Source organism: Papaver somniferum, chromosome 5 (genome assembly GCF_003573695.1).
Source record: "Papaver somniferum cultivar HN1 chromosome 5, ASM357369v1, whole genome shotgun sequence".
Classification (NCBI taxonomy): Eukaryota; Viridiplantae; Streptophyta; class Magnoliopsida; order Ranunculales; family Papaveraceae; genus Papaver; species Papaver somniferum.
The window spans coordinates 49,913,890-49,926,267 of record NC_039362.1 but is presented as its reverse complement, the minus strand read 5'-3'; the positions used below and the strand labels follow the sequence as shown (position 1 = coordinate 49,926,267).

The window sequence follows — 12,378 nt, the reverse complement described above, 5'->3', positions numbered from 1 at the left end:
GTGGTGACAAAATCATTAAACATCCATAGACCAATGCAACAGACAGCTACTTGCAAATATATTATGGAATTAATGAGAATAGTAAAGGGGTCCATAGGCTATGGTGGTGAAGAAACAAATTGATAGATAAACTCATTTGAAACAGATTAAAAGAAATAAATCATAAGGATGTGTCTTTATTTTCTGCAAATTATGATTAACTACATTTATTTCCTGATTAAAGAAAAGTGAATTTGATGATGATTGTATAAATTTGTTTAACACCATTAAGGGAACTCTTTAACTGGGAACTGATTTCTCTCAAAAAGAAATTGGCAGTTTTTTGGAGTCATTGTTATCCTCGGTATGCATACGCGTATTCCTCCGAAGTCTCCTTCCATGATCTCTGCTTCAATAAGTGTTTGGCCTAGATGAGTTAAATTTAGCCGTGTTCCCTTGCAAAGGCCAGTTTGCGGATCCAAATTTCGAAGTAGTTTAATTCTACTCCCAACTCCCAATAATAATTCATGATTTGGAATTCCTTGAAATTGCAACGTGTTGAGAAACTCCATAGGGTACATAAATTCTTGATCATGAATTTGCCTGTCAGAACTTAGATACATTCTACTATGTTCCATCAGTACATTCAAGAAAGACGAAGAGTTATGCGAATTTAAGAAGCACGCTGAGTATTTATAATGAGTATTTATAGAGAAACAGTTCTTTTATACAGATAAATGTTGTTTTTTCGAGATTAAACGGTGTTGGTTTTACTAATTCAAAATCAGATTAGGTAGTAAATAATCTTCTGCAATGTGCAGATTTAATAGGAAGTTAAACAACCTCAGATTATTGTTATAACAACTTTTTAATAGTAACTAATTGTCAACAATAAGTGGTTGCAGGAGTAATTGTTTAGCTGAACGACGTATAATTAACAACCTCGATTCTTCAATTACTGAGAGGCTTCTGCCAACATGAAAATTTTTTTTCTGCCAATTTCTCATCATGTTTATATATTTAAACCAAGTCAGATGAAAGAGCAACTTACATGATGATAAGCGAAACGTGATGCATTGGATTAAAACTTAATAGTAACAGTTACTTACATGACTGAAAGAAAACTCCTAAATCTATTACTCTCGAGTAGGGGAAAAAACTCTTAGAAAGAGTGAAAAAAACCTCTCAAGTTTCTTGCAAATACAAAATACTGAAAGCAAAATCTAAGTTAAACAATAATCCAACTAAACCCTAATAGCTTGTTTCCTCACTCTGGTATATTTATGTAGATTTTGGTTGCTGAAGTTGAAGCCAGATATATTTCACCTGTTGTTTTGATCATTTGTTTGAATTATAATCACTGTTAACATTTTTTCCGAATCACTAAATGCTACAAATGTGATAAATAATTTTAATTTACCTCTATATTCTCTAACAGTTGTTGATGTTATTATAAGAATTACATTGAGTTGTTCATCTTTCATCATTTCATCCGTCAGCTGATCCGTGGCCTCCCCCCAGAGTGTGACCCTTATCACTGATCCCCTGCAATTGTATTTAGTTTTTTTTAGTTAAGCAATTAGGCTACTCATAGTCATTCCTTCTTCTAAAATTTGGTTAGGTTTGGATATACCCCTCTGTCTCGACATTGATTTCCCTTATTGCACATTCATAGTCATTCCTTTTTCTCTTCATTTGCCTCTCTGACATCGATATGAGTTTTCCCATAATGTCTGTATGTATATAAGATAGTTATTACATTTATGCAGAACTGCCATAATATAATTCACATATTTGAATCGAAATGTTTGTTTTAATAATTGACTTGTTTACCTGTTAGATGGGTGTCTATCTGTAGCTTTGATCTCAGATCTTCTACTTCAGTAAGATGGAACTTGTATCTTGGAAAATCTTCCTCTTCTGGTGCTAGCCTAACAGTTGTGTGTGGCGTCAGATATAATCTCTTGTCTCCAGGTACTGGGCGATATCCTCCATTGAATGATGCAATATTGAAATGCCTTACCAATATTAGATTTTGGTCTGTGAGATTCGCACCATGAATTGCATGGATGTTTGGCTTCATCCAAGCATGTATCTGATTCCCCTGATAGTTTAAGAAGTTTGATTATGTTAACATTGTTTCAAAACTTGAGGTACAAATAACTGAGCTTTGTTAAAATTAGTACTTACATCTTTATCATGAGTATCATTTCATTGCTGAAAACAGTTCGTTGCTGTCTCTTGAGGCCCAGGATCTCATGATTCTAGCTTTCATTGTCCTTGAACAAAATCCATTAGTAATTTCATTGAAACGAAGGTTGGTAGCCATTTGTTCTGCAAAAATCAATTGAAACTCACCAATTAGTAGTCGAACCTAATTATGTGAGCATAACAGTTAACTTGAAATGTAAAATGCAGTAGCAATATTCGTGTAGAAAAGAATTCCTAATTATATATGGACATATATACCACCCACAAAAAGAAAAGCAGAGAAAGGTAGAATTGGAAACTCACTTTGCTGTAGAGCAGGATTAACTTGATCAGTTCCTTTGTTGATGTAGTTGAATATGTACTTAGCCGTATTCATTTGCTTACTGTTCGTCCCTAGCCTCAGATATATATATATACACAAATATTTGAGAAGAAGTGCAGTAGTGGGGTGGTGCAGTAATGTTAAGGATCGAGCAAGAGAGAGGAGAGATAAACGCGAAAGCATAAAAGATTACATTGATAATAATCTTGATGTTCTATTCTTATGAATATTCAAACTATTTATACAATCACAAGACTTGATTCTCAAGACATACCTGATGTAACTCTCAAAATATCTCCTAAATATAGACTCTCCTATATTATTTTCTAATACCCTCCCTCAAGATGGAGCATGTAGATCACGAATGCCCATCTTGGACAAAAGAAATTTAAACTTAGCTTTTGCTAACACTTAAAAAAAATCTTCCAACTTCGGTCCTCATCATAGTTTTTGGACATTTCGGTCCCTTTCGTAGTTTAAGGACGTTTCGTCCCCTTTGTAGTTTAGGGACATTTCGGTCCTCTTCGGAAGTTTAAGGACATTACAGTCCCAATGGAAGTTTAAGGACATTACGGTCCCCTTCGTAATTTGGAGACATTACGGTCCTCTTCGTAGTTTTAGGACATTTCGGTCCTCTTCGTAGTTTTAGGACATTTCGGTCCCCTTCGGAAGTTTAAGGACGTTACGGTCCCGATGGAAGTTTAGGAACATTACGGTCCTCTTTGTAGTTTAGGGACATTTCGGTCCTTTTCGGAAGTTTAAGGACATTACGGTCCTCTTCGATTTCTTGGGTAGAATACTTCTGTACTCCTTAGAATTTAACCCATTTTTGTTATTCTCTACAACTCATAGGATTTTAACCTACTATTGTTGTTCTTTCTCTCATCACATCTTGGTGACTTTTTTTTTCTCTTCTTCACAACATTTTTGTTGTTTCTTCTTCTATTCTTCTTTGTTCCAGTCACGCTTTGTTGCGAAAACTGTTACACTTCTTTGGTTTTCAAGATTCTCTCACAATCTTTCTTCTCGTCACGCTTCTACCACAAGCTGTAACTATTGCTTCTTGTTATTTGCTGTTACAAATTTGCCACCTTATCAGATTTCGCAACAGATTTGCAACGTTGTGACATAATTGTCACACTGTTTGTAGGCATTTAAACAAACACCTTCTCTTCACTTTTTAACCGAATTAGGAAACAGATACACAGATTCCTAAACCATCTCTGGCAATCAAGCAAACTCGACCAAGCTCTGCTCCTTCTTTCTCGGTCTCTAACTCCGTTCACAGCTCAACGTTTCGTCGCTTCCAACCGATACAGCCTCCTCCATTCTTCTCTGCTAACAATCAACTTTTCCTTCCCTAGCCATTCATCACGAAAATCATCCAAACGAAAAACAACCATGGCTAGCTGTTACATGTTTCTTCACTTCTTCCTAGTTCTCTCTTCTCTTTCTCTGTCTCAACGACCATTTGAACCACACTAGCAGACTCGTGATACTTCTGTCTCTGTATCTAACTCGAATAAAATGCAGCCAACTTTTTAACTCAAGGCAGCTTTTCACAGCGCGTCCCATGCTTCACCATCGCTGCAATATAAATCATCTGCAGCTCCATATTCTTTTCTGTCAATTCTGTCCATCATTCACCGAGAATTCCTTTATCTCTTCTGCTTCTCAGCTTGTTCTATCAATCAACGTCGCCAACACAGATACAGCTCCATTATCCATCTGCTCGAGTTCCGTCCTTAATATGGCAGCAACCGTCAAGTTCTTTTCGCAGTGACTGCTGCAACTTCAAGTTTCTTCACAGCAACTCCATCAACTAGTAACCAAACTTCCTTTTCTTCTTTCTTTTCAGCTTGTAAATCGAACTCTAAACCTTTTCTCTTTCTTTTTAGGGTTCCAACTTGGACCCAAAACTCCACGGACTTGACCTCTAACCCAAACCATCTGGGCTGCGGTTTCTTTTCACTAGACCATGTGGTAACTTGCGAAGCCTGGCTTTGGCCTTAAGGGAAACACAAGTCACGTACAGTAGTAACCTTGCTTTCATGATATCATCTTCCTTCATCTGGAAATCAGTTTCTCCCTGTTTAACTCGTGCTCGATGAAGTTCCGCTGGAGGCAGCTTTATTTGTTCCCGCAGTAGATTTCTTAATAGTTTCAATATATGCACCAGCACGTCTGGAGCGTTAACAGCTTTCTCACCTTTCTTAGCAGCGGATGTTGGTGCCTTCTTGCAAATCACAACTGGTTCTCAATCTTGTGTGAATCCTGACATCTTTCTTCTTCTTCTTTGGGAGTTTGTATCTAGGGTTTCTTCGTTTTGTTTTAGTAGACGGAGCTTTGTGTTTGTTGATAAGCAGCAGTATCTCGTCTACCATGTTTTCTCGACATTAATAATATGACCTAAACTCTATTTTCATCATGAATACAAACGACTTCAAGTTTCTAATTCTTCACCTGGCTTCTCGGCTTCAAACTTGTCACAATAATCACCCAATATTTTCAGACATCTTTTGTTAGCTCCAAACCCTAACAACTAACAAAAATCGAACACAGATTCTTTCTCCCTATTTTTAGGGCTTGCATATTCTTTACCAAAACACGGCTGATTATTATTATTATTTTTTCTTCTTCTTCGGTTCTTCTTTTTATGACTTGCAAACTCTCTGATTTCTCTTCCTCTCCTCTCTCCCTCTCACGATACCATGTTAAGGATCGAGCAAGAGAGAGGAGAGATAAACGCGAAAGCATAAAAGATTACATTGATAATAATCTTGGTGTTCTATTCTTATGAATATTCAAGCTATTTATACAGTCACAAGACTTGATTCTCAAGACATACCTAATGTAACTCTCAAAATATCTCCTAAATATAGACTCTCCTATATTATTTCCTAATAAGTAATGTAGGTGGTGGGTATCCCACATTTCCCCGATCTCTTTTTCATGTTCTCCATTTTCCCACGTCTGTAATTGCAGTAGTGTAGGTGGTGCTTCTCTCATTTCCTAAACTGAAGGCATTTCTGTTGCGTTTTTTTTGGCCTCGCAGCTGACCTAGGTGGTGCTTCTCTCATTCCCTAAAATGTAGCTTCTGTTTGGTTTTCTTTGGTTCACAGTTTTAAATAAAGGTGCTAATATGACTACCAACGAAGTAACACAATGTTCTCCTTGGTTATTTCTGTATTAGAAATTGCAATTGGAAACTTGAGGCAAAAAAATTTCCAGCAAAGAATTTTGCATCGATCTCTTTTAAAGCTGTGTTCATATGCTCCAAATGTAATTTTTATAGAACTCGAGACCTCATTAACAATAAGGAAAATTGATCCTACTTGTTTTTTTTTTTAGTCAGCTATAGTTTGCATCTAAAATTTTATCTGATTATTTCCCACTTTTATCTATCTTTTTTTCTGCACTTACTGATATGATTAACATGACTATACATTGTGGTAGTCATATTACAAAAAAAATTTCAAAACTACGGCCAGTAAATTTAAACTTAAGGAATAAGCATAGAAGTTAAGATTAACAAAAGTAGACAACACATTGATGGTTCAAACAAATTTGTTTTTGTATCGAAAAATAATGTAACTGATACATTCAGCTCAAGTTGCTGAAAATTTCTTTATACACGATGTTCTGTGTGTAACCTTCTGGGTCGTCTTCGCCTCTCTTGATGAGTATTTTCAGACCTTGCCGGCTTGTTGTTCTTGAAACCGCTACATACAACTGCCCATGTGAGAAAACTGGCTTTTCCAAATATATACCAACAATTGGAAGACTTTGGCACTGGCTCTTGTTTATCGTCATCGCAAAGCATACCTTTATGGGGAATTGGCGTCTCCTAAGAATGATAGGCAGTCCTGTATTTGAAGGTTCAAGAACTACTCTATGTATAAAAACACGTTTTCCTCTTCCCTTTCCAGTTAGTATTTCTGCCTGAATAACCTTTCCGGCTATTTGTGTGACAATAAGCCTTGTTCCATTGCAGAGGCCTTCACTTTGCTTTAGATTCCGTAGAAGCATTATTGGAATTCCGACTTTGAGATATATCTCATGGTTAGGAAATCCTGAAAATGTCAGTGAATTTAAAAATTCATTTGTATAAAAAACTTCCTTACTCTGAAAATCTGATGTCTCCGGACTTATAGAGTCTGCACTACGAAAAACATGATCTTCCCCAGGAATCAATGAGATCATATGTTCATTTATCTGGTCTGCACTTTCATTCGTTGGTGCTAAGATGCAACGTTCTTCTAGGGACCGGTAATCTACGTACCTTTCAAGCAAAGACGGATATGTGCTTTCGACAATGGTGTTGATGTAATCGCCATTATCACATTTAACCAATAAATCATCTGGGATTTGTATCCAAGTACTGTCATCTTTAGTTTCCGAGATTGGGATTTTTCCATCTCCGACGTCTAACACCCACTTGCCAAAATCTGCTATTTCCTGTTGTTGTGCGTCATCTGAATCTGCATTCATTAGCCGCATGTTTGTAGATAATTTGAATATCTTGAAATGTTTCCATAATTTTGATCTACTGATAGAAGAGTCAACAATCATCTCCCTTGAGCCTTTTTGAATTACTGGCAGAATCTGTCTAAAATCACCGCCGAGCAAAAGAGTCTTCCCGCCAAATATTGGTTTCGGTGAAACTGTATCGTCTTTTGTCATTATATCGGTCACAGTTCTTTCAAGAGCTTCAAGTGCATGTTTGTTGATCATCGGTGCCTCATCCCAAATGATCAGGTCTGCTTTACATATCAGTTCTGCCAAATCAGACTTCTTGTTAACAGTGCAAGTTGAGTTGTCGTATAATTTAAATGGGATTTTGAATTGTGAGTGTGCTGTTCGACCTCCTGGTAGCAAAAGGGATGCTATCCCTGAAGACGCCACCGCCAACACGATTTTGGACTGTGCACGCAGAGCGGTGATAATCGTCCTCCACAAATACGTTTTCCCAGTACCACCACTGCCATACACAAAGAACAACCCGCCTTTGCTATCCTCAACCGATCGCATAACAGCTTCAAAGACCCTTGTATGTTCTTCATTTAGGTTTCTTCTTAAACCTTCAAACTCATTCTTCATTTCTCTGGTACTGTAACTGAGTTCTTCCCTGAGTAATGTATTTCCATAATCATCTCTGCTGGACATATCAGGAAATGGAATGTCCTCGAATTGCTTAAGTGTCCTACCATTTCTTCAAAGAGTAAACACAAAAGCAATTTAACCAAATCATATGCTTACCTCAAATTAAAAGTTCATTCGCTAGCTAACAAAGAGTATCTCTTTGTTGATACCCCTGATTTTAAGATAATACAAAGAAATTCCTTCAGTACCAAAAGACAGTAATAGCTAGCAAACTGAACCTAATTTAAATTAATAAGTTCTCAAACTAAAGGCATCTGATTCATAGATATCCATATTAATGTTTTAATCACGGTGATGGGAGAGCTTACAAACCTGTTTCCGGTGATTGCTGATTGTTGAAGTCTCAGAATAATAGAAACCAAATTACTCAGGTTGTTCCACCGGACCTGGGGTACAAAATTGATAATCAATTCATGCAGAATCCGTAGTTCTCTAGCCTAAATTCGTGAGAGATTGAAAAAAAAATATAAGTTGAAATTCGTGAGAGTTTGAAAGAAAAAAATTAGGATGATGGATTCACAGATTTCTAATCATGGTGATGTGGAGCTGACAAACCTGTTTCCAGGGTTGATTCTTGAAGCAGGGCTGTGAGAATGGAGAACAATGAGTAGGGTTGTGAGAATGGAGAACAGGGTTGTGAAGATGATCAGTTCTGAAATTCCGAGGTTTAGGATTTTTTTGTTTTTTTTTTTTTTTTGCTCTTCAGTTACACAGTAAACGTGGTGTTAAGGGGAAATGGGCTGACTGGGAGCCGTAATTTAGGAGTGATAAATTGTCAGAATTAATGAGAGAGCAGTATTTCCTAATAATCTACTAACAATTGTCCACATCAGTTTTTGGTAGGTCAGAATGAATGAAAATGAAGATTTGAGTTTCACTTATCATCTCGTTTGATTTGATTTAAAGGACGACCATAATTATTTTAAATTATTATATTAATGTATGAAATCATGCATTTTCAACAAATTAAGCCTGTAGTTGTTTTAGGACAAGCAAAACCTGTACCAAATATTTGACTAAAACCGCCTGTCCTTTAAGAAATAGTACACAGAAAATATGACGCATTTTAGGACAGACCAAATTTGTACTATAACCGCCGTTTATGATAGATTCGGTCTGTCCTAATTTTTGCGTTTTGGACTAGTGGTAGATGGAATTTTTCTTGACGATGAGGTATATGTTGGCTGAGTTTGGATTAGATGCCAACTAAATAGCTTGTTTAGTGTTTATCCTATATTATTCAGAAATAGCTATGAGTTGGAGTATCAGTTTTTATTATGCATTTTATTTTCTTATTGTGTATATATATCATGTTATGAATTTCCCATCTTGAACTTTACTTTGAATGACTAAATTTTACATTGAGGACAATGTAAAGTTTAAGTGTGGGGGAGTGTTCTCATATAGAGTTTTTAGCCTTGTTAGTTTTCCCTTGTGTTTATAATAAAAAAAAAAAGTAGAAAAACTAAAAAAAGAAAAAAAAAAGATGATAAACTCCTAAGTCTAGAAACTTGTGCCTTACACTAATGGAAACATCGTGGTTGTAGGAGTTGAGGAACCCATTAGTAGAGTCTATTCATATTAAAATAAATAAAATATAAAAACAAATAACATAATAGTTGTCACCACATCTCGTAGTCTTTACCATATCACGTTCTATTTTTATTTTTCCGTATTTATTTATTGTTTCTCTAAGTGATTTGGTGGGGTACCAGCGTCAAATTGTTATCATGCTAGGATAAAATAGAGTGATTGGGTTACTATATAAAAAAAAAAAAAAAGACCAGACCAGACCAGACCAATTTGACCAAACAGTGTACATATATATATATATATATATATATATATATATATATATATACAAATAAATAAATAAAAGATTGACACTTGGATAACAATATGTGTGTGTTCTCCCTGTCTCCGTCGCCTAAACAAGCGTGGAATGCAGGATCCATGGGAATTACCATGTAATCTGCTGACAAGAATCATGCGCTTGGATCCAAAAGATCCAATCATGTTGTCGAGTTGGGGAAAAAAAAGAAGAAAAAAAATATTATTATTGTGTTGAATAAAATCGATCACTGATTCCCTTGTATATGTCAGTGAAATGATCTAGAATTAAGTTTGTCGACCGCTGGTTCCCTTGTATATGTCAGTCGTGTTGATATTAGTATTCATACCAGTAGCTCAATCCAATAGGATTTTTAGGTTTGTTTTGGCAGGGACCTTCAGACAGATATGGGAAACGCCGTTCACCTTAGTCAACAGTCTGCCACCATCTACTTTCTATATCCATCTTCTTAATCTTTTCATGTGATTGTGGTTGATTAGATTCCGAGTATTGTGGTTGTGTTCAACTTTCCAAATGAAGCTATATCACTAATTTATGAATTGGATTTGAAAGTGGGTACTTCCTCTTGTAATTATTGATAATATGCCAATTATAAAAATATTTAGTGTCATTCTTAAATTGTCACAGGTGGCTGGAGTTAGAAATACAGGTTTTGTAGATATGCCTCTTGTAAACCTTTACGAGACTAAAACTCGTCCACTAGGGACACCTAGGGGTTTAAAGACTTGTTATACGTGCTAAGTGTGACCGTACCCTCGACGACAAGGAGTTGTATGTATGTTTTAGAATTATTTTGTTTGATTTGCTCGAGGACTAACAAAGTCTAAATGTGGGGGAATTTGATAGGTGTCTAAAACACCTAATTTTATATCTATTGTTTATACTTTCTTTGCGACTTTTCTTGTAAATTATGTATCTTATGTTTGCTTTTGAGTTTATTAGGTGCCATAGAGTCGTTATGAGCAAAAGAAGGAGAAATTAGCCATTTGGAGCAGGCCGGGTCGTGCAAGAGGAGTTATGCAGGAATTAAACTGTCAGCCTCGCAGAACTGACAAGTGAACAGAGAACTAGGTTGTCGGTACTCTGAAACCGACAAGCCAAACAACTTCATGGTAGCCCTTATCCGAGTCCTGGGTGCCAATGTCAATCTGGGTTATTACTCAATACCTGAAATTCAGAGGAACCATCCTCTCCTTCATGTTGGTTGTGCGTTTATTTGTCTGAGAGATGTAAAATGAGAGACGTCCGTTACTGAGAGTTTGAGTTGAGAGAGAAAACAATTTGAGAATGAAATGGAGAGTGGAACTGTGTTGAGTTAACGAGATCGAGAAGAAGAATGAGAATATGTTGTTGTTGAAGTGAAGAAGAAATCTAACTTAGGGTTAATGTGAATTTGAAATCGGTAGCAGAATGAATTAGGGTTTCAATCTGTGAAGAGTTAGGTGGTGATGAATTAAGGGTTCAACTCGGATTTGAGTTTGCAATGATGGGTTTGAGTCGCTGTTGTTGGTTCCTGGAAGAAGAGTGATTTGTTGTGCTGTTTCAATGGGTTACGGTGGCCGTTCTTGAAGGGGTTTAGAGTTTCAATTAGAGATTATCATGAGTTTGTTGTTGGTGTTATCTCAGTGGAGTTGGTACTGCAGCTGTAGAAATCAATTGAGAGATCTTTGTTGGTGAGATGTTGCTGCTTGGTTGGAATCGATGAAGACAACTGAAGCTGGTGGTTCTGAGTTGGAGACTTATAAGGGCTGTGATTTTTTAGAGTAATTTGGGATTAGAAGATCTGAAGCTTCAGATATGGGTCTTGAGCAATTGGTGCTGGTAGTTGCATTTGAGCAAGAACAACACAGGGTATGAGTTGTTGCTGTCGAGATCTGCAGGGGTTGAACTGCAAGAATGGTTGCAGTCTCAGGTGGTGCTGTGTATGTCGGAATCACAGGGAAGTTGGTTTGGCTAATGCTGGTAAGTTTAGTCAGGATGATGGAGATGGCTGGAGTTGAAGCAATGGCTTGAGATGGTTGCACTGGCAAGTGCCAGGGTTCTCTTGCAGGTGGATGTACTTGATCAGAAGGGGATTGAGGTGCTGGTGAAGATGCAGGAAATGAAGTTGTGTTATTGCTGCAGTTTCAGCTGGTATTACAGGTTGGTTTCAATGCATTGCAGGTGATATGTAAGGATGTTGAGTTGGTTTGGCTGCTGATGCTGTAGTGCAAGAATATGCCTTGTAAAGTTAAAGTGTTGTTGCGATGGATGTTTGTGATCTTGAGCAGGTAATGGTAGCGCGGTTGAACAACAAATGAGGCTATAGTTGCTGTCATTGAGAATTGCGGTTGGATATGGAACTGGTGGAAAGAGTGTCCACTGGAATTGAATGGTCTGTGAATGCATGAATGTTTTGTGTATGAAATTTGTTACAGGGATGGAGTTTATGCTACAAGAAATGTGAAGTTGCAGTGAGGCCATGGAAGATTACAAGTCTGAATTGAGTTCAATGACAGATAGAGAAGCTGAAATGGTGGTGATGAACTGTGTGTATGAGATGAGTCGATGAGATATTGGAGTAATGTGCATCAGTAGAGAAATGAGTGTCAGGATTTGGTGTCAGATCGCCTTGGTGTCGATATTGAGGTGCAGGGTAGGTCTCAGCACAAGAGAATGAGTTAGAGTTGGCCAATGGGGTTTGCAGCCGCAGGTTAAGCTGTTGCTGTTGTTATTGATACAAGAATCGAAAGGCGTGGTTTCATTGAGGTGGTGGTTATGAAGTGCAGCTGAGAGAGTGAAGATAGGAGTTGAGTTGAGATGGGAACTGACATGGAAGAAGAAATGTTGTTGTTGCAGTTAATGATCAAGG

General features: G+C 37.1%; 1 protein-coding gene across 7 annotated transcripts; it reads right to left on the bottom strand.

The window, feature by feature from the left end:
- Positions 1-6,031: 6,031 nt before the first annotated feature.
- On the bottom strand, positions 6,032-8,412 carry LOC113281550 (ATP-dependent DNA helicase PIF1-like). 7 transcript variants are annotated; one of them, XM_026530336.1, is made up of 4 exons: positions 8,231-8,412; positions 7,988-8,061; positions 7,378-7,826; positions 6,032-7,290 (listed from the first exon to the last, which is right to left on the bottom strand). In XM_026530336.1, the coding sequence occupies exons 3-4, from the start codon at positions 7,676-7,678 to the stop codon at positions 6,116-6,118; spliced, it is 1,476 nt and encodes a 491-aa protein (XP_026386121.1). In that variant the 5' UTR covers positions 7,679-7,826; positions 7,988-8,061; positions 8,231-8,412; the 3' UTR covers positions 6,032-6,115. The 7 variants fall into 7 exon arrangements, with proteins under 7 accessions (XP_026386121.1, XP_026386120.1, XP_026386119.1 ...); XM_026530335.1 differs by having other exon boundaries at positions 6,032-7,640; positions 7,772-7,826; positions 8,231-8,409; XM_026530334.1 differs by having other exon boundaries at positions 6,032-7,667; positions 7,772-7,826; positions 8,231-8,408.
- Positions 8,413-12,378: the final 3,966 nt, after the last annotated feature.

Excerpts from the sequence above, each read along its gene's own strand:
- LOC113281550 (XM_026530332.1), bottom strand. The coding sequence starts at position 7,678 with ATGTCCAGCAGAGATGATTATGGAAATACATTACTCAGGGAAGAACTC.